Source organism: Myotis brandtii, unplaced genomic scaffold, assembly GCF_000412655.1.
Source record: "Myotis brandtii unplaced genomic scaffold, ASM41265v1 scaffold1031, whole genome shotgun sequence".
NCBI lineage: Eukaryota > Metazoa > Chordata > Mammalia > Chiroptera > Vespertilionidae > Myotis > Myotis brandtii.
The window spans coordinates 238,257-264,760 of NW_005353465.1; the positions used below are offsets into that span (position 1 = coordinate 238,257).

The following is a 26,504-nucleotide window of genomic DNA, read 5'->3' on the forward strand; positions in this document are numbered from 1 at the left end:
GCTTCCCCTTCCTTTGCCAATGGGTGGGGCCGTTCCACCCGCGCGCGGCAGCTTGCGAGGGGCGGGGCCAGCGCGTCAGGCCTCCCGCCCCCTTAGCTTTCCCCAGCCGGCGCCTCGGCGAAAGCTCGGAGCTCCTGGGAACTGCAGCCCGGCGGGGAGTAAGGGCGGAGGCAGAGCGTCACGTGATGACGTCGACTAGCGTGCGGTTACTAAGTTAACAAAATCCCGCGAAAATCTAGACTTTGCACATTTTGTTGGTTTCCCCACACTTCCTTCTTCCTATTAACCTCCCGAGGGAGGATTTTTTTAAAAAAGCAAAACCCAGTGCTGTCGGGACCCGGAAGCGGAAAGGGCATCTTTGAGGTCAACACTTCCGGGTCACTGGGAGAGTGCGGGATTCCGGGGCCGAGAGCGGGTGGTGGAGCCGGGACCTCGCGTGAATCTCGGGACCCGAGGAGGAGCGGCGTCTGTGGCTATGGCTGTGACTCTGGATAAAGATGCTTATTACCGGCGAGTGAAGAGACTGTACAGCAATTGGCGGGTGAGATAGATCCCGTAATTTCCCCTAGGGAGCCCCTCTTTTACATCCCATAATAACCCCGTTTCTCGGCGCCCTTTTTTCTCTTTCCTTCGAGAAATCCCGGTTTCAGTGTCGCGCCCCTTTAGTTGCTCCAGGAGCATTCACCTCAGGCGGCCCCGAGCGCTGCCCCGTAACAGGGAATCCCCCGCAGTCACCCTGCGGCCACCACCATCTTCTCCGCGTGCCGGCCCGGGTCATGCATAACAGCCACCTCTCGTAGTTTCTTCCCGCCCTAGAAGAGGCTTGCATCATCATTCCCTCCCACTCCGTGACCACGTCTGGCCGCCCCCTCCTGCAGTGTTCACACACACCCACGCACTCGCTCTGTCCTTTCCGAACCAGAGTATTCTGCCCCGGTCCCGCCAGAATCTCAACAGTCTTCGTAAAGGATGGACAGAGGGGCGAGGAGGATGTGAATCGGGCTCTTCGCGTTTATTCTTTGCGGGCCTTTTGCTACAGTTCCACAAATGCTGTTTACCTGCAACCGCCTCATGTTCTAGGCCCTGCCGTGGGTAACAGAAAACCTGCAGGCATTAGTAATACAAAAAACGATGTGATGCATGAAACCTGATTAGTTTTCCCCCTTGGTAGAGTGTCCAGGGCACGTTTACAGAAAAGAGCTGTTGCAATTCCCAGTCTTTTAAAGATTGGGCAGTTTTGTTGCTTGAAAAACCTTCACTGTTAAAATTTATTCTTATGAAAGTAATTTGTCAATTCAAACATTTGGTTGCATCCTGTGGTGCAGCCTGAGCTGTCTAGATTAAGCCTGGCCTCTGAACTCTGTCATCCAGGGAAGATAAGCTAATAAAGACTTTTAAAACCTGAAAAACGTCCTGGCAAAAAATGTTCAGTTCTGATTTCAGCATTGTAAGTTGCCTTCCAAATTGATCCTCTACTAAAAACCAAACTATTAAAATTGATCATTTCCCTGCCATTCACATTAAAGATTCCTGTGCATGTTTCTTCTTTTGAGGAGAAATGCATTAGGTAATTGAAAATAAAATAAAATTAGATAATTTTCATAAAAGTTACATTTTATGAAAAGCAAAAATAAGGACTCTATGCTAGACAAGTCTTGAACATAAAATTTATTTTTAAAATTTTTTGTTGGTTAGTTTTTAACAAATGTCATCTTTTAAAATTTGAACATGATGCATGTTAGAAAAACTGTAAAGGTCCCGATAACTTTTAAAGATTAATACGTGTTAATGTGCTGATAACAATCAAAAGCCCTTCTTTTCCCCCCTAGACCCTACAATCATATACCTTTGATGTGGAGGTTGTTTCTAGTCTGGGTAATTCAGACTTTATCAAATTATTCATCCTCTCGAAGCCATTCATGAAAACAGATTAATTTAGACCTAACCATTCCCCTATGTGGTAATTAAATGCAAAGCATGAAACTAGGAAAAACTTGGGGCCTGAAGACAAATTGGCAAACTTAATCTCAAGTGATAGTCTTTAAATCCATGAAAGTTCATTTGATGGCCCCCATTTTTTGTTTCTCAAAAATAATTAAAATTTATGTTGGCCCTCCTATTTAGCTAATGACATCATTTGAAAAGGGGATTGTTAGATGTTGATAAGACCCTGGCATTATAAAGTTGAGCCAAGTCATAAAAATTACTCAATAGCAAAATTTATGGCTTATTATAAAAGCTTACTCAAATTTACTTTCTTTTTTATAATTACATTTTAATAACTATGCTCAGAACCTACCTGTAGAATTTCTGTATGCACAGTCTTTCTAGTAGAGTGCTTTCATTCTGCTCTGCTTAAGCAGAGATCATAGTTTATGGGATAATTTCTGGTTATTTATTCTCTTAGCTGTCCAGAAAGAGTGAAATATGTAGGTGCATGCTATATTTGGTTTGTTTGCACTTTTTCCTTTAAGAAAACTGGCATTGAAATAAGAGAAGAACTTGAAGTTAACTATATAACTCCCAAACCTGTGTTGTCAGCTCTCATCTTCAGACCTCTATTATGACAAAAACCAGAGGCCCAGTTCACAAAATTCGTGCAGGGGTGGGTCCCTAGGCCTGGCCGGCAATCAGGGCCTATCAGGGCCCAAAGGTTCCTGCAGGGTCGGGAGAGGAGGCAGTGGTCGCTGGGCCAGGCACGGAAGGAACGGACGCCGAACGCTGATCCGGTACCGGTGCAGTTTCCCACCTCCCCCACTCCTTCCCTCGCCGCCATCGTGGCAGGTGGGTGGCGGGCTGATCAGGGCCTGCCGGCCAGGGGAAGGAACAGGGCATGGGAAGTTGGCCGCTGGTCCCGAGGATGGAGCTGGTCCTTGGCCCCCCTGGGAAAGGGGCCGCGTCTGCAGCCACCCATCCCCAGTTTCCCGTTCCAGCCCAGGGCTCAGCCCCTTATCAGGCGATTGGGGCCTGCTGGCTAGAGGGAGGGACCACAGGAGGTTGGCTGGCTGAGGGAGGTTGGCTATGGGAGTGCACTGACCACCAGGGGGCAGCTCCTGCATTGAGCGTCTGCCCCCTGGTGGTCAGTGTGCGTTATAGTGACCGGTTGTTTGGTTGTAACCGTCGCTTAGGCTTTTATATATATAGATAACTGAGAAGTTAGCTTGTGTTCCACATCCACTTTTTAGTCTTAGATACCTTTAAGCATAAGCCTTTCAGAACTGTGTGGTTGCACAAGCTAACACAAAGTAGATCAAACTCTCTTCAACTACATAGAATTGTAGAAAACCAGAAAGCTATGACTGCCCCCTCTCCTTTTTTAAAAAAAACAAATGGGAGCTAATGTGGGTCCTAATTTCACCTATCTGCAAGTTGAGTTTGGGTTAGATATATATTGTGAAGCTACTGCAAATAAGATATATTTCTTACTTAACAGATTTCATAACTTATGTCCTAAAAACAATTGCAGTGTCGCACACTTTTAATTGAGTAGAAATTTTTAAAACATTAAATCTCATACCTGAGAAAATAGGCTCTGCCAAAAATCCAACAGGAGACCTTCATAGTGACTAGAACTTGTTTTATGACTCTGGGATGTTTGAGTCTAGTCCAGTCCTGCCTCTTATTTTAAAACTAGAGGCCTGGTGCATGAATTCGTGCACTGGTGGGGTCCCTTAGCGTGGCCTGCGGGGATTGTGCATGTCCAACACCACCTGCCGCCCCTGCCTGCTGCTCCCACTCATCCCAGCCCTGCTGCGCCTGCTGTGGGCTCGCACCCAGTCAGTCCTGATCGGGAGAGGCTTGCACCTCTGCAGTGGCGCTCACCAGCCGTGAGCCCTGCGTCTGGTGCCCGTCCCAAGGGGGGTGGGGGGCTGGAAAGCAATCAGCCCTCTGGGCGGGCATTGGGATGCCCATACCAGCCCAGGATCGGGATCTGTCCCGCTGACCTTTGCACCGGTTGTCGTGAGCCACCTGGAGGCTGCTTTCATATCATTTCTTATGGAGCATCTGGGGGGGGGAAGCGGCCATGGTACCCGGAGGCCGGCGGTGCTGTAAGGATTGTGCCGGTGGCACTGGTCCATCGGTGCCTGGCCTGTTCAGAGATTGGACCTGTAGGACTACTGAAGGAGTGAGTGTCTGCTGCCGGGCTGGTGGACCATCAGGATGGTGCACATCATAGCTACTGGCCGGTCGTCCGGTTGCTTAGGCTTTTATATATATCAATTAGACCTGCTACAAACAGAAAAGGTTTGCAGCACCTTTGTATTTTTGCAATAGGAAACTCTGGATGTTAGTGGTAGGTCATGAGAGGGGCAGTGGTTTTCTCCTCTGTCCTCTTATACTTACTAGGTCCTTATTCAGGGCTTCCCAACCATTTCATGATTGTAATTATTTTTAACCAAGTAATGGGATTAGTACTGCATGTGATACAAGGGGAGAGGTTCCCATCATTTTGGGGTCTTGGCCCCTTTGAGAACTGAAGGATACAATATTCAGGTACAACTATAATTCATTTGAGACCTGCCTATTAGGACATCCTGTTATAAGTGAAACTGGACTTTAGTCATCTTCCTTTTATCCCAAAAGAATTCCGTAAAATGTCAAAATAGCAGCTGTTTTCTTTTTTGAATATATATTTATTTATTTGAGAGGGAGAGGGAGGGAGAAAGAAACATTGATGTGAGAAAAATCAATCAGCTGCCTACTGGGATCAAGCCTACAACCCAGGCATGTGCCCTGACCAGGAATCAAACAGGTGACCTTTTGGTTCATGGGATTAGAGACGCTTAACCAACTGAACCACTCCTGCTGGGAAAACACCAGCTGTTTTCAAAAGGAATGCTGATCCAATGCATTAATTTATGTGACTCAACCTATCAGGATTGAGGCTCCAACCTTAAAAAGAAAATTTTTGCCCTTGGAGAAAACTAACCTGTAGTATCAGTGCTTCTCCTGAGTGCTGCTCTCTGGCTCTGCTGATTTTTTGTCATGGATAAATATTTTTTGCTCCAGATTGCTTTCCAAGACTAGGCAGTTATCTCCTGTGACTTAAGAAATATAGGCAATTCCCATACTACTTTTAAAAAATATATATTTTATTGATTTTTTTACAGAGAGGAAGGGAGAGGGTTAGAGAGTTAGAAACATCAATCAGCTGCCTTCTGCACACTCCCCACTGGGTATGTGCACGCAACCAAGGTACATGCCCTTGACTGGAATCGAACCTGGGACCCTTGATTCCGCAGGCCGACACTCTATCCACTGAGCCAAACTGGTCAGGGCCCCATACTACTTTCTCCCAGATAATGTTCATCTCAGTTCTTATGGTTTCTTTATCTCTGGAGGGAAATAGGGAAAGGTTTAAATAATGCTTTGGTCTCTTAAAGAGGGGTAAAGAAGGAAGTAAATGCCTGGACAGGTTGGGATTCGTTTATTCTTGCTTACTCAGCTTTTATAGTCTACTCTGTTATCTACTTTTTTATGTTTATTTTTTTATCCCTATTACCAAGTATAATTAGTGCCTGGCATAGCGTAGGCATCCAGTGAACGATGGTGATTATTTCTGAGCTTACATGCCTCCCTTTCTTGGTTTGAAAAGATTTTTCCCAGGCTATACTTAGGATGACCGGAAGTCCTACCTTTCCTGAAGCTATCCACCTCTGCCCCTGTGTAATTATTTTTAAATGTATATTTTTTATTTCAGAGAGAAAGGGAGAGGTAGAAAGACATAGAAATATCAAAGATGAGAGAGAATGATTGATCAGCTGCCCCTGCACACCCCACCCTGGGGATGTGCCCTAGCTGGGAGTTGAACTGTGACCTCATGGCTCGTAGATCAACGCTCAACCACTGAGCCATGCCAGCTGAGCCCCTCTATAATTATTAATGGTATACCGTTGTTGTTTTTTATTCTCGAAATTGTCTCCGTTTGGATGATAAATTATGTGGGTATCCCAGCTATCACCAGAAACTTCAAAGTGTTTCCTCTTTTAATGCAATACCTAATTGGTTCAAAGGAAGGTAGTTGTTCTTGTGCCCTGCAATATTTCCCCAACTTTTATCATTCAGATACTGCACAATTGTTGCTGGTTCCTAACCCCCTATATTATTAACTTGCATTCTAAAAATTATTTTAATCAAGTAATACATAGGCTTGAAAAAAGCAAATGGTTTTAAAAGCCTTTTTAAAAAGTAACCTGCCCATGCCATTCTCAGCAGTTAGAGCATCATCCCGCAGGTCTTGGGTTCGATTCCCAGTCAAGGGCACATACCCAGGTTGCAGGTTCGACGCCCCCCTAACCCCTCCTGCCCTGGTGGGAGCACATTCAGGAGGCAATCAATCAGTGTCTTTCATTAATGTTTCTCTCTCCTCCCTTCCTCCCTCCCTCCCTTCTTCCTACTCTCTGAAAATCAATAGATAAATATCCTTCAGTGAGGATTAACAACAACAAAAAAAGTTACCTGCCCCAGAAACAACCACTTTTAGTTCTCTTTCATATTTTGAACTAATATCTATATACTGTTAGTTCTTGGTTTGTCTATTTTTCATATTAACTGTTTTGGTAAATTAGGATTTAAATTTAATTTTTTATGCCATCACACCTATTTTAACTTTCTTCTACCTCCTGACACTTAAAATTTCTTCTTAATACATTGTTATTAAAGATTTTAAACATTCAGAAAGGTAAAAGAATTCTACACTAAATACAGTAGGTCCATGTCGGAGATCCATTCCTACTGCACGACGTAACGTGATATTCACTGTAAGTCAGAACACACCTACATAAGCACCTACGTCACTCACATGGAGCACATACACAGCAGTAATGAAGTGAAACAGTAAAAAAAACTTAAAAGAAAGATAACGATTCCTGACCTTTACTTGTGGTAAATAAATAATAAAAAACATAAAGCACATATGTACATACATCAAAATGGGGGAACTTTTTTTTTTTATAAATAAATGGGAGATGGTCACGAAACCATGAAACCATGAGACGACGTACATCGAGTCCAACATAACCCAAGGACTGCCTGTACCCATATACGAACCACCTAGATTATACAATTAGCATTTTATTACACTTGCTTTATCTCACATTCACCCCTCTATAAGTTTTTTTTCATAGTTTTTAATAAAATTAGTAGTTTACATAGTTAATGCTCATGTAAATAGTTTCACTGGTGGGTGAAATAACAGAACAGTTACCTTCCCTTTTCTGCTATGGTTTTTATTTTTCCTGGCGTTCATGATTGCCTCAATTTTTCTCCCTTTTTAAGTGTCCTCAGCCCTAATTTTTTTCCTGTGGGTCTGTTATAATCTCATCAATCATTCTAAAATTCTTGCACTCTTCAGACATTTTATTAATTCTCTGTTTGTTTTTTAAGTACTACCACCACCACCTACCCCACCCTTCAACCTTACATTATACTGTTCTATGTGGATAGGTTGCTCTCCAGGCCTATTGAACCTTGGGACTTCCCAATGTTGAGTGCCCTATATCCTATAGCCCATGTCTTGAGTTTTCTCTATTTTGTTAAGAGCATTTTCTCTAAGAGGTTCTTAAGAAAGGATACAGAAAATACATATTTCTTGAGCCCTTGTATGTCTTAAAAAGTTTTGTCTCTACTTTTTGTTAATAATACAGTTCAGTGGGTATAAAATTCGAGGTTGAATATCACTCAGGATTGTCAGAATTGAAGCTATTATTGTCAGTCTTCAAGCTTACAGTATTTTGGGAAGGCTGATCTGATTCTATTCCCTGTCGCAAAAATCAAAATGAGGCTTGGCTATATTCATCCATATAAAGAAAAAGGCAATACGAAACTGGAAGCTCTGCGTGAATGGAGCCTCTCGACTTGGGGTTATTCTAGAGTGAATAGGCTGGCTCAGTCAATGGAGGACCCACAAATGTCAGTGTCTGAAGTGTTTTCTCTAAATTCAATGAAGATGCACAGAGAAAAAAATCTTCTAATTCTTTTCCTTGGGCATTTTTTCCCCAATTGTCATTCAAAATGCAGACTTTTGTTTAATTCCCCAACATTTTGCACTTTCCTTCCGCTGGGCCTACTATCTGAGTCTAGAGCTTTCTGAGTTCATTTCTTCAGAGAATAAAGTAAGTCTTTTTGTGGAGAGATTAGGGATTATGTCAGGGTTTCCAAGAACTGGGGTCCTTCTCTGACCAGACCTGTTTTTAGCCTTGAGCTCATCCATGTACAATATATCCTATCTCCCTTCCTTGATACTTGGTGCCTCCTGAATCTGAGCCCCTTGGGGCTCTATGAGATATGCATATTTATCATCAGTATCGTCCCAGTGAGAATACTTGTCAAGCACTTAGGGTGTTGCTATCCCAGCTCTGCTTAGTCACTTAACCACTCTGTCCATTTCCTCTTCCAAAACAGTCTGACTTGGATGTGAAGTGGAACAGACAGATTGGAAGGTGTCAGAATTTGGAGACAGAAAAGATTTGGTAGATGTTGAGAAGCTATGCATACCAGGGGGTCACTGCTGCAAGATAATTCATCTACAGAGAGGAGCATAGGGGTTGCAAGTCCAGATTTAACAAGGGCTCCAGTCTAAGTCCTGAAGACCAGCATAAGCAGGAGAGAACAGGTTAGGAATTGGGGACCTTGTAAGCAGCACAGAATTGAGCCCCAACCCCCTCAAATAGCCAGGCTGGCATTTGTAGCTGGCTGTGGGGCCGGTCCAGGGGCAAGGGGCTGCTATGCTAGCCTGGCACTTTAAAAACACACACACAAAAAACTAGCCCCCTCCACTCCAGTATTTCAAAACGAATTCCAGATATTACTTAATCAAAATATTTTAGTATTGTATATAGCTTATCGTGTGAGTTTCACAAGATTATTTAAAATCTCCCACAATTTCAGACTTTTCTTGTTTTTTGTTACTATTGTTGTTAATCCTCACCCAAGGATGTTTTTCCATTGATTTTTAGAGTAGAAGGGAAGGGGGAGAGACAGAAACATCAATTGGTTGCCACCTGCACGTGCCTTGACCAGGGCTGGGGATCAAACCTGCAGCCGAGGTACATGCCCTTGACCAGAATCGAACCTGGGACCCTTCAGTCCATGGGCTGACATGCTATCCACTGAGAAAACTGGTTGGGACCAATTTTAGACTTTTTAAATGTAATCTATATAAGGCATTTGTACTCCTCAAAGAGTTTGAAAATAAAAAGTACTCTTCTGGATTTTGCTGTTAAAATATTTGGTTTGATTGTAATCTTTTTCATTGAGTCACATTTTAAGAAAAATTTTATCCAAATTTACTAGTATTATTTTTGATATCTTAAATTCTGGTGTTATTATATTTCTTCTGGGGTTAGAGCGCATTCATTTTTATAAAGACTCAACCAAGAATATATGGTCAGAGCAACTGGTTCCAAGAGAAATTAGGATTCATCCTCTTACCTTTTTAAAAAAAAAATTATACACACACACACACACACACACACACACGCACACACACACACTCTAGAGGCCCAGTGCATGAAATTCATGCACGGGTGTAGTCCCTAGGCCTGGCCAGAGATCGAAGCGCAAGCGTCTGGCATAGAAGGGCAGGTCCCAGCTGACCTCTGGGCCCTGGGCTCCCAGGCCCCTGCACGCCCCCCTCTGCTGAGTCATTGGGCCCCTGCTGGGCTCCCTCAGCTCCTGGGAGCCCACCGCTCGTCGCCATCTGCCCGGCGATCGGGCCCTGCTTGCACCCACCTTGGCCTGGCACCGCCCACTCACCTGCTCCACCATCCCGCCATGGTCCCGCTCTTGTCAGGGCCCATTGGGACCAGCAGTGCCTCCACTGCCACCCGCTGTCAGTGCTGCGTCGCCAATGCCCGCCATGTTCCATGCTGCCCTTGGTGGTCAGCGCATTTCATTGCGAGGGGTCAAAGGGACAATTTGCATGTTAGGCTTTTATTATATAGGATGTGTGTGTGTGTGTTTCTTTTTATTGATTTCAGAGAGGAAGGAGGAGGGAGAGAGAGATAGAAACATCAATGATGAGAGAGAATCATTGATCAGCTGCCTCCTGCACGCCCCCCACTGGGGATCAAGCCCACAACCCAGGCAAAAGCCCTGACTGGGAATTGAACTGTGACCTCCTGGTTTATAGGTTGACACTCAACCACTGAATCATGCCATCCAGACCATCCTCTTACCTTTTTTAATCAGCAGTGGAAAACTGCACATTTTACTAGTATATGAGTTGAAATCCTTGAGATTTTTGGGTTTGTTTTCTCTATCAAAAAAAGCTGAATGTGTGGGTCTTTTTTTTTTTTTTTCTCTGCCTACTTTTAATTGTATTTAGGTTCCTTTGGATGATTTTCCCATATTATTAATAATTAAGTCATGTGATTATACTCTACACTTTAAAAAATGAATCACTGTGTATTTTGAATTTTTGTACATGTTGATGCCTTTTTCTTTGTTGAAATTTTTGACTCAACTAAATATCAAAAAATACTAAAAGGGACTTTCTGTTTGATTTCAGTGGTTTTTTTAATATCTAAAACACATGAGCATTAAATATAGGGGAGTGCCTGTTACTAATTTTGGGAGGTTATCAAGGTAGCAGTAATATTACACAAAATCCATGTTTATTAACAAACTAGGGGCCCAGTGCATGAATTCATTCACGATGAAAGGAACTGTGGGCTGCGAGGTTGTGGTGGGCACAGAGGCAGGTCTCGGCCCATCCTCCGTGCCCCCGCCATGGCCCCTGGTCTGTCTGCTGGCAGCCCCACTCCCACGCACTGACGGCACCAGCCCCGCTTTCACCTGCTGACCCCACTGATGACACAGCAATTGGGGCCAGTGCCAGCAGTGGGTGTGAGAGGCGGCTGCTGGCTCCGAACGCCCTTCAGGAGCAGGGGGAGGTGGAGAAGCCCTAAGGGGTGATCAGGGCCGGCAGCAGGTACGAGTGGGGCTGGTGCCAGCAGCAGGTGCGAGCACCGAGCAGGACCACAGTGCATGGGAGTAAAGAATTTTCAGTAACCACCAGAGGCTCACCCCAGTGACAGCAACCAGTGACCCTCCTTGGTCTGGCACCCCTCGCTCACCTACTCCACCATCCCAACAAGGGCAACACCTGCCATTTTCTGCGTGTGCGCCCCCTGGTGGTCAGCGCATGTCATAGTGACCGGTTGTTTGTTGTTCTGCCATTTGGTCTATTTGCATGTTAGGGTTTTATATAGATAGTTTGGAGTGTACATAGCAAAAATTTGAGCAACCTGAAGAAAAACATTTTCTCACTGCAAATCAATGGGTGATTGAATAGTTTCTGGTAACTTCTTTTAGTTATATGTTTTGTTGGATTGTTTGGCAGCCATAACCCTTAAAATGTGGAAAAGAGTCTTAGTAGATGTTTTTCTTGACTTTACCAAGTCAAGAAGGTTTAACCTTATAACCCACAAACAATTACCAGTCCTTTGGGCTCATATTGCTGTCCAGAGGTAGTTAATGGTTAGAGGACTCACATGTAAACTCTAATTTCAAAACTTACTACAAAGCTGTAGTAGCCAAAACAATGTGGTACTAGTGTAAGGATAGACATGTAGATCGATGGAATAGAATTGAGAATCCAGAAATAAACCTTCACGTTTACATCATTTGATATTTGACAGTGGTGCCAAGACAGTTCAATGGGGAAAGAATAGTCTTTTCAACTTACAGTGCTGAAACAACTGCATATCCACATGCAACAGAATGAAGTTAAGCCCCTTCCTCACACCATATACAAAATCAACTGAAAATGAATCATAGATCTGAATATAAGAGCTAAACTATAAAACTACTATAGAAGAAAAGTATAGGTATGCCCTTGAGTTAGGTAAAGCCTTCTTAGATATGACATCAAAAGCATAAGAAGCCCTGGCCTGTTTTGCTCAGTGGTTAGAGCGTCGGCCTGTGGACCGAAGGGTCCCAGGTTCAATTCCGGTCAAGGGCACATGCCTGGGTCGCAGGCTGGATCCCCACTAGGGGGCATCCAGGAGGCGGCCGATCCATGATTCTCATCTATGATGTTTCTATCTCCTTCCCTCTCCCTTCCTCTCTGAAATCAATAAAAATATATTTTTTTAAAAGCATAAGAAAATGCCCTGGCTGGGTTGCTCAGTTGTTAGAGCATCGTGCCATACACCTGGTCAGGGCGCACATACTTAGGTTGTGGTTTTGATTCCCAGTCGAGTACTAATTGGAGGCAACCGATCAATGTTTCTCCCCTTCTCTCTTTCCCTCTCCCTCTCCTTCTCCTCCTTTCTCTCTCTCTCCCCCTTCCTCCCTCTCTCCCTCTTTCTAAAATGTATCCTCGGGTAAGGATTTTTTTTTAAAGCACAAGAAAATAATTTGGATTTCTTCAAAATTAAAAAATTTATGCTTCAAAGGGCAGCATTACGAAAGTGAAAAGAACCCACTGTGTTAAAAATTCGCAAATCATCCAATAAGAGACATCTCTAGCATATAAAAAGAACTCTTACAATTTAATAATACAGTAATAACCCACTTCAGAATGGGCAAAGGATGTGAATAGGCACCTCTCCAAAAAAGGTATACAAATGGTCAGTAATCACATGAAAAGATGCCCAATTCATTTGCCATTAGGGAAATGCAACTCAAAACTACAATGAAATACTACATAACATCTATTGGATGGCTATAGTAAAAAAGACAACAATATTAGTATGTGAAGAAATTGGAAATCCCATACATTGCTTGTTGGGAATGTAAAATGGTGTAATCACTTTGGAAAATAGTCTGGTGGTTCCTTAAAAAGTTAAACAGTTACCATAAGACCCAGCAATTCCTCACCTAAGCATATACTCGGGAAAAATAGCTCCACATTAAAACTTACATGAATGTTCATAGCAGCATTATTTATAATCTCCAAAAAATAGGAATAACCCAAATGTGTAGCAATTGATGAATGGATATAATATGATACATATATACAATAGAATACTGTATTGAACAATAAAAAGGAGGAGGTACTGAAACTTGCTACAACATGGATGAACCTTGAGAGCATGTTAAGTAAAAGAAGCCAGACACACAGGCCACATGTTTTATTATTGCATTTATATGAAATGTCCAGAATAGACAAATTAGATGAGTTAGAGGGAGATGGATAATGATTGCTAATGGGTTTGTTTGGGGGAGGTGAAAATGTTCTAGATTGTGGTGACAGTTGCATAGAGCAATGACTGTGAAGTTGTCAAGTAAACATGGAATTTCTTAAACTTGCAAGTTCTCTTAGGAAAAAATTATATACATGTTAAGTAAATACTGAAGTCACTATTCCTATTTTGCCTGGTGTAAGAAGAAAATGACCAAATTACCTATTCTTTACTTTTCAGAAAGGAGAAGATGAATATGCTAACATTGATGCCATTGTTGTATCAGTGGGTGTTGATGAAGAAATTGTTTATGCCAAGTCAACTGCCTTACAGGTGAGCAGTTCTTAGCCTTGACTATCATTGAATCATCTACTGCACTGTTCAGTATAGTTGCCACGTAAAAATTTAATTCCTCAGTCCCAAATCTCAAGTACTCTATACTGACTGCCATATTAGAGCAGATGAGAATATTTTCATCTTCACATAAAGTTCAGTAGACAGCACTGATCAGAAAATAAGGAAAAAAGAGAGGTATATAAATTGGGACAGATTTAACTATATATCAAAAAAATCTGAACAGTGGATTACACAGAATATTTCTTTTTCTCTTGGATAGTCTTCAGGGATCCAGTTTTCTTTCCACATCTCAACCATTTATAGAGTTTAGCCCTGTGCTCATAACACACAAATTGCTAGAGCTTCAGTCATTACATTTGCGTCCCAAGCAAAAAGAATGGAGAAAGGGAAGAAAATTGGCTATCTCCTTCCCTTTTTAAGGAGACTTGCTTGAAGTCCTACAGAATACTTCTACTTATAATTTATTGGCCAAAATTTAATCTGTTGGCCATACTTAGTTGCAAGAAAGGAGCGGAAATAAGTCTTCATGCTGAGCAGTCTGCCCAGCTCAAAATCCCATCTTTTTTAAACATATTTTTATTGATTTTATAGAGGAAGGGAAAAGGAGAGAAACATCAATGATGAGAATCATTGATCGGCTGCCTCCTGCACGCCCCCTACTGGAGATTGGGCCTGCAATCCAAGCATGTGCCCTAACTGGGAATCGAACCCTGACCTCCTGGTTCATAGGTTGACGCTCAACCACTGAGCCATGCCAGCTGGGCAAAATCCCATCTTTTCTGGAGAGAAAAAATTAAATTAATAGTTGGTACACAACTAGCAATCTTTGGGGGAGGTAGAATGCGCTGTTCCCTAGGGCTTTATTCTGTCCCATTTTATGCACTTCTGCCCTAAAAATAAGATAGTTTCAATAAACACAAATTGTCCCAAGATTTGATGGTCTTTGTAACAGAATATTTCAAACATATAAAACTAGGTAAAATAATAATATTGAACTCCTGTATACCCGTTGTTTAGTTTCAGTAAATTGTCAACTCCTGGCCAATTTTATTTCATTTGTCCACATCCAGGCCCCCTCCTACCTCAGATTATTCTGAAGTTAATTTCACATAATCTTATTTTATAAATATGTCTGTACAAGTACATTAATTTTTTTATCTGTAAAAACTGTTGTCGTTATCTTTTCCAATAGACATGGCTCTTTGGTTATGAACTAACTGATACTATCATGGTCTTCTGTGATGACAAAATCATTTTTATGGCCAGCAAAAAAAAAGTGGAGTTCTTGAAACAGATTGCCAATACTAAGGGCAATGAGAATGCTAATGGAGCCCCTGCCATCACACTGCTGATACGAGAAAAGGTCAGAACTAGTAAAGAATGTGTCATAAATGTGAAAGAATGTTTGTAAAAGTGATAAACAGAAATGCCTTCTAAGAATTTAATAGAATATGAGGGGAAGGTTATAGCTGAGGGTGGTTGTAATTTCAAAGTTTTGTCGCATCTTCATTGTTAAGAAGAAAAGACTTGAACAACCCTGTCAGTTCTTTGGCTAAACAAACTGTCCATTCTCGAGGATACTGTCAACTTATGCTTGTTTTCATCTGAGTACCTTAATTGGAACAAATAGCTTCAAATATCCTTAAGGAAATTTAGATATACCTTAGTTCTAGTTTTTATTAAATGTAATTTTTTTTTTCATACTGCTCACCTGACGAAGATTTTTTTCTCAGAATATTGTTCACCTATGTGTTTGAGTTTCTCAGCTGTTCCTGGGGGGAAATGATCAACTTTTATGGCACTTCACCTAAGCATATAAAAATATACAAAGAAATGTATTAACTTTTGGTTTGTTACTGTTTGCCCTAAAGAAGTGGGTAGGGCCTGGGGATAGAATTCATTCTTTCCAATGTTTAGAGTATTTGTCTCTGCTAATTTTTACTAGTAGTACATAGATGTCTAATTCTAAAACCAATTGACAAACCCCTCTTCTTCCTGTGACACCAATAGAATGAAAGTAATAAAAGCAGCTTTGACAAAATGATTGAAGCCATTAAAGAAAGCAAGAATGGCAAGAAGATTGGAGTGTTCAGCAAAGACAAATTCCCTGGAGAGTTCATGAAGAGTTGGAATGACTGCCTCAACAAAGAGGGCTTTGACAAAGTAAGAATACTCCTGGAAAGAAGCAAATTGAGAGTTGAGAAGGCAAAAGTGTGACGGACCTCCATAACAGATAGTGCAGAGAATGTGGGAAAACTGTACATTATCTTACATTTCCATTTTACATTCCCTTTGGCTGACCAGTAAGCCTTTTTTTTGGAAATATATTTCTGTTGATTTCAGAGAGGAAGGGAGAAGGAGAGGGAGATAGAAACATCAATGATGAGAGAAAATCATTGATCAGTTACCTTCTGCAGGCCCCACACTGGGGATAGAGCTCACAACCTGGGCATGTGCCCTGACTGGGAATTGAAACCTGACCTGGTTCATAGGTCGACGCTCAACCACTGACCCACACCGGCCAAGCCAGTAAGCCATTTTACTTTTCACTCAGGTGTGAGGCATTCAGGAGATAGTTGAGCTATCTTCTATATAATAAAAACCTAGTGGTCGTAACACCGTAATGACCAAAAACCGGTCACCAGGAGGCTGCATTCGTGGCGAGGCGCATGCGGGTGGATGGGGACTTGACTCTGGGTCCCGCGGCACGCCGGGACTTGGAGGAGTCCTGTGGCGCTGGCGGGACTCGGGGGTCCTGGGTCTCGCACGATTTCACGTGCTGTGTCACTAGTTTAGAGTAAGTCTCTTATCCAGAAAAATTTTGTTTTTTTGTCCCCTGATTCCTTGCCTATCTTTCTTCAACCTTTACAGAAATGTCTGGAGAGGGGCATTTACATTTAAGATGGTAGTTTAATGCCTCTTAAATGTACACAATGACCTGTTAAAGAGTTACTTCAGATGTTTATTCAGTCCAAGAAAGGAATATTTAGATATTCTGGAAACTACTGATGAATCGTTTGCTAAATAACCTAATATCGTCACTTATAATATTCACATTGGGAGAGATGAATTTATTTAGCAATTCTATATCTGCATGTTAAAAACTCTTACCACTTTGACTACAGATAGATATCAGTGCAGTTGTGGCCTATACCATTGCTGTAAAGGAGGATGGGGAGCTCAATTTAATGAAGAAAGCAGCCAGCATCACCTCTGAGGTCTTCAACAAATTCTTCAAAGAAAGAGTCATGGAAATAGTTGATGCAGATGAGGTAAATGGAGAGGGGAAAGTCTTTTTACTGTTTTAATAAACCAGAAGTACCCTACCATTGCAGTGTTTTGGTCTGTTCAGTTTCCTTTGAAATGAAGGCTTTGATAATTAAGTTGGTGGTGCATCATTGTGCCAGCTCTCTTTCAAAATAACTATAGGCTTGCACTATAGTTTCTATGTTTACCCAATATTTTACTTGAGAATTTCTTTAATACTTGTGATTTCCACATATTATTTTCATCTAAATTTGCTTTGGACAAATACCAGTATGTTATCTAGTGCATAAATCATAAGATTTTTATAGCATACTAAGGGATACCACGATATATGTTGTCTTCCATTGATAACATCCAAAATTGCAGCACCCCTTTTTGCCACTCTCTAGTAAGTATTGTTTCATTTCTGGGTATACTTATAGAAAGTTCGACACAGCAAACTGGCTGAATCTGTGGAAAAGGCCATTGAAGAGAAAAAATACCTAGCTGGGGCAGACCCCTCTACTGTGGAAATGTGTTATCCTCCTATCATTCAGAGTGGTGGCAACTATAATCTCAAGTTCAGTGTGGTGAGGTAAGTTTGAGAATTTCAAAATAAAACAGCTAGAACATTTCAACCTTTAGCCTATTTTTCTTTTGACTCATCTGGAATTCAAAAAAATGGGAGACAGAATAACTATTACTCTGCCTTCTATATTGTCTTCTTGTCTTATTCCATGCATATTTCTCTCTTATTTCACAGTTACTCATTTCTTACTTGAGCATTTGATTGTAAGCATTTTTCCAAATGATTAAAAATGCCTGGCAAAAAAATGCAAAACATGACACACACACACACCCCTCCCCCTCAAAAAAACACACAACAACATAAAAATCTTATTAGGTGTTGTATAATGTAACCTCTTTAATTTAAAAAAATACTATAAAGAATGCTTTTTTTCCCTGGTCAAACCTGAAGGAATTATTTCAGAGTGAATACTGCAGTTCATACTGGACCGGTGGATAAGTGACTCCTTACCATCATACTATCTATAATAATAAAAGCGTTATATGCTAATTAGACCGGACAGCCAGATGATCTTCTGGACGAAGCCAGGGCTGCAAGGGCCAAGGCAAGCTGCCTTGGCGGTGAGGGCTGAGCCCCTTGCATGAATTTTGTGCATCGGGCCTCTAGTTAGAATAGAATGTAGTATATCCTTTGCATAATTAGGAAACAACTCAACTTCTCACTGAATTTTCATCCTCAAAGTTTTGGTCACTAATTTTACTCCAGGTCTTTTATAAACTGGTTTATTTTTAAAAAATGTAGGTCCTTCTTCTGGTTCAGCTTTGGGATATAGCAGTGAAAGTTAATGATTACAGATGTTATATGTCAGAGATAGTAAGGCCTTTCCTAGTTTGGGTAATCAATGAAATGCTTTCTTCCTTTGGTTTCTAGTGATAAGAATCATATGCATTTTGGGTCCATCACTTGTGCCATGGGTATTCGTTTCAAATCTTACTGCTCCAACCTTGTTCGCACTTTGATGGTTGACCCCTCTCAGGAAGTTCAAGAAAATTACAACTTTTTGCTCCAGCTTCAAGAGGAGCTGCTAAAGGAATTAAGACACGGTGAGGTGCCTTACAAAAGAAGGTTTGGAAATCAAGTAACAAAAGTGTTATTAATGTTTATGTGAGTTTATGTCCCTGGGACTCTCATACTAAAAATAGAATTAGATTTTACTAACTTCTAATTATCCTAGCATTCTAGTTCTTGAATCTACTTTTAGGCATGTGTGGTTATTGTGGTTTTACATTGATTTTTACAAAAACCTCTCTGACTGGATACACCACTGTGTCCAAATCTTCGTGAAATATTATGGCCTTATTACTCTTCTTTAGAATTTTAGAAAGTTCTTTTTTTTTAATTGAGGTGTAATTGACATACAAAATTATGTTAGTTTCAGGTGTACAACATAATGATTTAGTATTTGTATACTAGTATATTGCAAAATGCCCTCCACAGCAAGTCTAGTTAACGATTGTCAGCATACATAAAGATTTATTTTTCTTGTGATGAGTGACAACTTTTAAGATTTACTCTCTTAGCAACTTTCAAATATGCAATTCAGTATTAATAACCATTAGTGTGATGTTAGGTGTGGGTTTGTCATATATTGCCTTTATTATGTTGAGGTACATTCCTTCTATACCCACTTTCTTGAGTTTTTTAATGGACATTGAATTTTGTCAAATGCTCTTTCTGCATCTATTGAGGTAATTATATGATTTTTACCTTTGTATTGTTAAATGTGGTGTATCATGTTGATTGAATTATGAGCGTGGGATCATCCGTGTATTCCTGGTCTAAATCCCTCTTGATCATAGTGTATGATCCTTTTAGTGTATGAAATTAGAAGCACCTTAGAAAGTTAGAGAACTAGTATCTCTACCAACAGAATGTGTCATGTTAATTCTACATTGAATGGATAGAATAATCTTAGTGTAAGAGCAGAACTAATAGTAATCCTGCTAATAAGCAAGATACAACCTCTTTTAAGACTGTCACCCCCAAATGGCTAAGTGGGACTTTATATTTACCACCTTTAACCACTTTGTAAGCCCATCTGTGTTGCCCAGAGCTTCTAGACATCATTTCCCATGATATTTCAAGTCAATTTTGAGAAATCCTATTGGAAATCATAGACACAGGTGGTTTAATGAGGATAAAGATCCCTCTAAGGCTATCATATCTGGACTACTCTGGTTTGAAATATCTCTTTCTGTCCTAAACCCTGAAAAATGAAGGCCAGAGTCCTTCTAACAGTAACTCACTCCTTCTGTAGCCCTGTTTTTCAAAATTTATAATTTAGTGTATTGCCATTTATCAATACTTAAGAAGCTATTTCTCTGAGACCACCTGGTGTTCCACAGTCTCCCAGGTCAGTGATTCTCAAATAGTGTAATTTAAAATGACAGGATGGATTGTTTTATAAAAAATACAAATTTCTAAGCCCTACCATTCCTGAAAGAAACTATATTCCGTATTTCACACTTTGAGAAACACTGCTTTAGGAAAAGTTGATTTTTAAATATGGTGGGGGTTTTTATTTTCTGGAAGATACTTAATGTTCTCTTTTTGTTTTGTCATTAGGTGTGAAGATATGTGATGTGTATAATGCTGTCATTGACATGGTTAAAAAGCAGAAGCCAGAACTGCTGAACAAAATTACCAAAAACCTAGGGTAAGATGCTATGAATGTAAGTTGTCACTCTGAGTAAATTTTTATGACTGGCTGTCTTCAGGCAAACTATTTTGAGATTGATTCAACCAACATTTATGGACCGTTGTACTTAACTGTGTGCCAGACACATCGTGTTATCAGAGAATTTGAGAAATTTAAATTCTTCTCCGAGAAATGGGGTGGAGATTTTTCTAGACTGAAATCAATAAAGGTTCCAGGCTTAAACTACAAATGTTAGGAAACATTACATGCTGTATTTTCTTAGAGCACCTCAGCTCACATTTGAAAATTAAATACTGTGAGCCTTGTGACCCAGCGATTCCACTTCTGGGTATATATCTGAAGAAACCCAAAACACTAATTCGAAAGAATATTTGCACCCTCATGTTCATTGCAGCATTATTTACAATAGCCAAGCTATGAAGTAACTGTGGTACATATATAAATGGAATTCTTACCATTTGCGATAGCATGGTTGGACCTAGAACGGGGGTGGGCAACCCCTGGCACGCATGCCAAACATGGCAAGCCAGTAACTTTTGCTGGCATGAGAAACCCTCTCATAATCTTCCATTTACAATTTTTGTGAACATTTGAATGACTTAAATGTTAAATTACAAGGAACTGGCAAGACACTTGATGTTATGTTTGGTTACATAAAGGCTTTTGAAAAGAAACTGGAAGTCTTTAAGAGGGATGTGGATGGTGAGAGATTTAGATATTTCCCAAACCTCAAGAGGCACATCAAAGACCTCCCAAAAGATGACAGAACAGACTGTCAAAGCCTTCAAAAGCTGTTTTTAAACATCATCGAGTCAACTATTGAGCAGTTCTTCTCAAGATTTGCGAAATTCAGAGAACTGGAAGAGATCTTATAATCTTCCCTTTACAATTTTTTTCTTAATATCGACTTTTTTATTTTTCAGATAAATTCAGTGTAGTTGCATCTTAGATAAATAAATAATTTTGCATAACAAGTTATCTTAAAGACCATAGACATGGATTGATGAGAGAAGGGAAGAGCAATTTCAATAGTGTCAAAAACGAACTATTGAGGACTTGGAATGCCATTCCAGAAAATTTTTTCTGTTTAAAAAACTTTGCAACAGCGTTACTCTCCATGTTTTCATCCACATACGTTTGTGAATCTTTGTTCTCAGTGATGAATTTTGTTAAGTCTCGTAATAGGAGTAGCCTGACGGATGAAAGTAGTAGCTCGTGGATATCTCTGAAGGTCACGAAATATAAACCTGATGTAAAATCTCTGTCATCAGTGATGCAGCAGCAGAAGTCCCACTGATAATATCAAACGGAGTCATAAAGTTTTCTGTCGGACTATCAGTGTACATGTATACATTAAAAAATAAATGTATTTTTCATCATCATATACTGTGTTTTTGTCGCTCGAATGAATTTTATTATTTCTTCAAGGTTCTTCACATACGTACACCTTAAGAGATATCAAGTAGGCGTAACATGTTCTCAAAAAATTAGGGTTGGCACGCAGAAGAATTTTGAGTCAGAGATTTTGCTGGTTTTGGCACGCACTCACAAAAAGGTTGCCCACCCCTGACCTAGAAGGTATTATGCTAACTGAAATAAGCCAGTCAGAGAACGACAAATACGTGATATCACTGACATGTGGACTCTAAAGGACAATATAAGTGAAGAAACAAAACAGAAACAGACTCATACATACAGAGAACAGAATAATGGTTGCCAGAGGCGAGGGAGTGAAGGGATTGAGAAGTACAGACTGGTAGTTACAAAATTGACATGGGGATATAAAGTGCTGCATAGGAAATACAGTTATTAATATTATAATAACTATGTAGATGCCAGTTAGGTACTAGACATATCAGGGGAAACACTTTGTAAAATGTCTGATTGTCTAACCCAGATGTTGGCAAACTGTGGCTCACGAGCCACATGCGGCTCTTTGGCCCCTTGAGCGTGGCTCTTCCTCAAAATACCACATGCAGGCGTGCACATACAGTGCGATTGAAACTTCGTGGCCCATGCGCAGAAGTCAGTATTTTGTGGAAGAGCCACACTCAAGGGGCCAAAGAGCCGCATGTGGCTCGCGAGCCGCAGTTTGCCAACCACTGGTCTAACCAGTATACTGTGATCCTGAAACTACTACAAAACAATATTGAATGTAAACTTTAAAAAATAAAATAAATAATTTTTGTTTAAAAGAATACGAAAATTAAATACTCTGAGAAGTCCTATTGTTTTAGAAAAAAATATTTGAATTTTTATTTAATCCAGTGTTTCACAAATGTATTTGACCATTGAATACCTAGAAATAACTGATAAAATCTTATAGAATCCAAGACATTTTGGGAAACAAAAGCTGTAGGCAGTCTCCTTAGATGAAAAGTAGTCTGGGATATATAGTTACTTTCTGGGCTTCTCTGATGGATAAGAGGAAATATATTGATCTAAATGGCAAGTCTTGGCCCAGGTGACTTAATGAGTCTACTTATCAACATTCCTCTGAAAATTGCCTCTCTTAATCCGGTTATTACTGTCTTAATAATGTGTCTCTTAATGGTCTCTGCTAAGCATATAGGGAAACTCCTAACTTGATTTCATGGTAGAGGTTAAAATTTAAATGTGGGTGAATAAGCTAAAATAAAGAACACTTGATATAATAAATGTTATTTGGGGTACTTTATTAGGATATTTTTAGCTTATTAAAAGTGCAAAGACTATTCTCTCTAATCCTCTTCCTTAAATGACTGATCAGCAGCAGCAAATCACTCAACATGTTTTCCTGCCTTATCTTGAAAATTAAAATAGAATAAATTGTGGGAGCATTTGAGATCTTGCTCCCCATCATATGTCACTAGTTTGGCTCAACTAAACTCTAATTGGGGGTGGCGGGGCAGTGGGGCTGCTCTGCCTGTGGAGTAGCCTTATCTCTGTCCTACTTATTCACGAACACACTCTTTCATTTTAAACTCAAAAAAAAAAAATAGAATATATTATACTCGACCCATGTATGAGATCTATTAGCATATTGCTAAAGTTTCTTGTTTCTTTTTTTAGGTTTGGAATGGGAATTGAATTCCGTGAAGGCTCTTTAGTAATTAATAGTAAAAATCAGTATAAACTGAAAAAAGGTGAGTTTTACGTGCATACAGTAGGAAAATAACTGTTTTGAATAATTTCCTTTATCTTCCTCTTTTCTATATAAAATCTACATTTTTCCATCCTTTCACAGTCTTAGTCTGATTCTTGTTTTGCTATTTTAGGGATGGTTTTCAGCATCAATTTAGGGTTCTCAGACTTAACTAACAAAGAAGGGAAGAAACCAGAAGAGAAAACCTATGCTCTATTCATTGGTGACACAGTTCTTGTGGATGAGGTCTGTATTGCTTAAACTTTTGAGTGCTCATGAATTGACTTTTGAGGAGCATTTTGTACTTCTTAAAAGTCTTTGTTAAGTGCTAGCCAAGGGGAGAAATTCATGTGACAGCCTGTCCTAATATAGCTAGGAATAGAGATTGTAGTCCACGCACAGGGAATAATGTAAACCACACAGTTACCATACTATGGCTTCAACAATGATAATATCAGGAGCCGATTCTAATGAAACTGATTTATAATTCAACCATTTAAAGTGTACAGTTTAGTGATTTCTCCGTATATTCAGTTGTCCAACCATCACCACAATGTAACTGTAGAACATTTTCGTCACCTCAGAAAGAAACCCTGTACCCATTAGCAGTCATTCCCATTCCCCCAACTCCCCCAAGTCTCCTAGATCTACACAATGACTAAACTACTTTCTGTCTCTAAGGATTTCCCTGTTCTATACATTTGGGGTCTTCTGTGACTGTTTTGTTTTTTGTTTTTCCACTTAGCAGGAACTGATTCTTGATTATGATGATGATGATGATGATGATAGCAAATATTTCAGTGTTCTTACTATAAGCTAAGCACTTTCATGAATTAATTGAGTCCTTACAATAATTCTATTAAGTAGATACTCTTATCCTCATATACAGAAAAAGAAACTGAGGCACAGAGAAGTTTAACTTGCCAAATATTACACAACTAGACAGGGATTGAGCTAGATTTCAAATCAAGTCTGTGTGCATTGGTTTGGATTTGTGGCAGGCCCATCCCCCTGGGTTTCATAGTGTCCCATGCCAGAGCAAGCTGTGACCTTGAACCATAGCCTGGCCTCTGCCCATAGGCTGCAGGCACTGGAGCAGGTTACACAGTGGAGGGGAAAGAGGGGTATTTTTTAAAAATATATTTTTATTGAATTCAGAGAGGAAGGGAGAGAGATAGAAACATCAATGGGAAAAAAACATCAATGATGAGTGAGAATCACTGATGATGAGCCCTACCCTGGGGATTGAGCCTGCAACCCGGGCATGTGCCCTGACTGGGAATTGAACCATGACCTCCTGGTTTATAGGTCGATACTGAGCCACGCCGGCCAGGCTCAAGCCTGTATTTTTTTTTTTTTAATATATTTTATTGATTTTTTACAGAGAGGAAGGGTGAGAGATAGAGAGCTAGAAACATCGATGAGAGAGAAACATCGATCAGCTGCCTCCTGCACATCTCCTACTGGGGATGTGCCCGCAACGCAGGTACATGCCCTTGACCAGAATCGAACCTGTGACCTTTCAGTCCGCAGGCCGATGCTCTATCCACTGAGCCAAACCGGTTTTGGCTCAAGCCTGTATTTTTAACTATTATCCCAATGTTACCTTCCAAATTCTAGTTCCTACTGAGAGATTGGGACCTAAGAACTGTACTTATTCATTATCAAAAAGTCTAGTATCCAAAGGTTCAAAGCATTTCCCAGGTACATACTAGGTTAGAAGGTGAAAGTGTTTTCATTTCAGTGTTCTTATAGGTGTCTGACTTCTCCGTTTTATTCTAGGATGGTCCAGCCACTGTTCTCACTTCCGTGAAGAAGAAAGTAAAGAATGTGGGGATTTTTCTAAAGGTAGGAAGAGGATAAGTGTGTGGTATAGGAATTTTGGGTACAGTGAAGAAGATATAAAATATTGGCTAAAAAGTAAAAACTCAAATTTCTGATTATGACTTTTTTCCCCATAGAATGAGGATGAAGAAGAAGAGGAGGAAGAGAAAGATGAGGCTGAGGACCTGTTGGGAAGAGGTTCACGGGCAGCATTACTTACAGAAAGAACACGAGTGAGTTTACTGTTTTTAACTACATTGATCTCGTATTGGTCATGGTTCACATGTTTTGATAGCTTGGGGTTTTTTCTTCTCTAGAATGAGATGACTGCAGAAGAGAAGCGAAGAGCACATCAAAAAGAACTGGCAGCTCAACTCAATGAGGAAGCAAAGAGGCGACTGACTGAACAGAAAGGAGAACAGCAGATTCAGAAGTAACTGAGTTTGCATTGAGCATTGTCTCAGAATTATATGTAATTTGCAGAAATTTCTCATAAAATATTTTATCCCCACTCCAGAGCTCGGAAATCTAATGTGTCCTATAAAAACCCATCTTTGATGCCTAAGGAACCACATATTCGGGAAATGAAGATCTATATTGATAAGAAATATGAGACTGTAATAATGCCTGTGTTTGGCATAGCGACGCCCTTTCACATTGCCACGATCAAGGTACTAACATTGAATTAGGTTCCCTTCAAACTTTTTCTTAAAATAGTAATTGGGCTTACCATAGATTATTGTTTTATCTAAATCATTTCTCTAACTCTTCTTCAGACTCTACCCTTCTCACTTCTGCTATCATTTTCCTTCCTTTCAGTTTCCACTTTGTAGAGGGTTTATTGGTCTAGTTTAGAAGCATAATTGTCCTCTTTCCTTGAATCTTTTTTTTTAGCATTTTTTAGCCTGTAGTTGTACACGTAGCGTAAGTAGTTGGAGAGCTCATGATTCTTTTTGAAACATATTTGGTCATATAAAAAGATGCTAAATATATAGGTTTAGCAATCAGCTTGTAATTCCTAACTTAATTTTAGCATTTCTATTATAACTCCTAATTTTTATCAAGGAAAGAATCCTGTTTATTTTAATGCTGTTTCTTTTTTAACAGAATATAAGTATGTCGGTGGAAGGAGATTACACTTATTTGCGAATTAACTTCTATTGCCCAGGCAGTGCTCTGGGCAGGAATGAGGGCAACATTTTTCCTAACCCAGAAGCCACTTTTGTCAAGGAAATGTGAGTTCCCAAGAAAATAACCATCCCCAATTCCTTGCTGGCTGGAATGGCACTCTCAGAAGCATTTCATTCTCTGTGCTGTCCTCCCCCATCTAGTTAGTGAATGGCAAAGCCTCCCTCAGTGACACTTGTTTAGAATCACCTTTCAGGCTTTGTATTACTTTGAGGATGAAACATAATTTAGAATCCTCATGAAAATATTTTATACTTGCTACACATATTTTGCAATAGAATCTCAAGAAAGGTGTGCCGCATTGGAGTCTATTCTTTCATGGTTTGGAATGGGATCATTTGTGAAGTTATGCCAGATTTGAGAAATAAGTGTGATTGTCCCACCCAA

General features: G+C 40.3%; 1 protein-coding gene across 1 annotated transcript in view; it reads left to right on the forward strand.

The window, feature by feature from the left end:
- Positions 1-174: 174 nt before the first annotated feature.
- SUPT16H (SPT16 homolog, facilitates chromatin remodeling subunit) overlaps positions 175-26,504 on the forward strand; it is a 46,524-nt gene continuing 20,194 nt past the window's right edge. Inside the window, exons 1-15 of the mRNA XM_005856538.2 lie at positions 175-541; positions 13,371-13,463; positions 14,680-14,850; positions 15,498-15,650; positions 16,613-16,759; positions 17,177-17,328; positions 18,193-18,365; positions 19,888-19,978; positions 23,033-23,106; positions 23,239-23,351; positions 24,888-24,953; positions 25,067-25,162; positions 25,247-25,362; positions 25,447-25,600; positions 26,037-26,164. Of these exons, the coding sequence (XP_005856600.1) occupies positions 476-541; positions 13,371-13,463; positions 14,680-14,850; positions 15,498-15,650; positions 16,613-16,759; positions 17,177-17,328; positions 18,193-18,365; positions 19,888-19,978; positions 23,033-23,106; positions 23,239-23,351; positions 24,888-24,953; positions 25,067-25,162; positions 25,247-25,362; positions 25,447-25,600; positions 26,037-26,164 (1,793 nt within the window). The 5' untranslated portion in view covers positions 175-475. The remainder of the gene's footprint in view (positions 542-13,370; positions 13,464-14,679; positions 14,851-15,497; positions 15,651-16,612; positions 16,760-17,176; positions 17,329-18,192; positions 18,366-19,887; positions 19,979-23,032; positions 23,107-23,238; positions 23,352-24,887; positions 24,954-25,066; positions 25,163-25,246; positions 25,363-25,446; positions 25,601-26,036; positions 26,165-26,504) is intronic.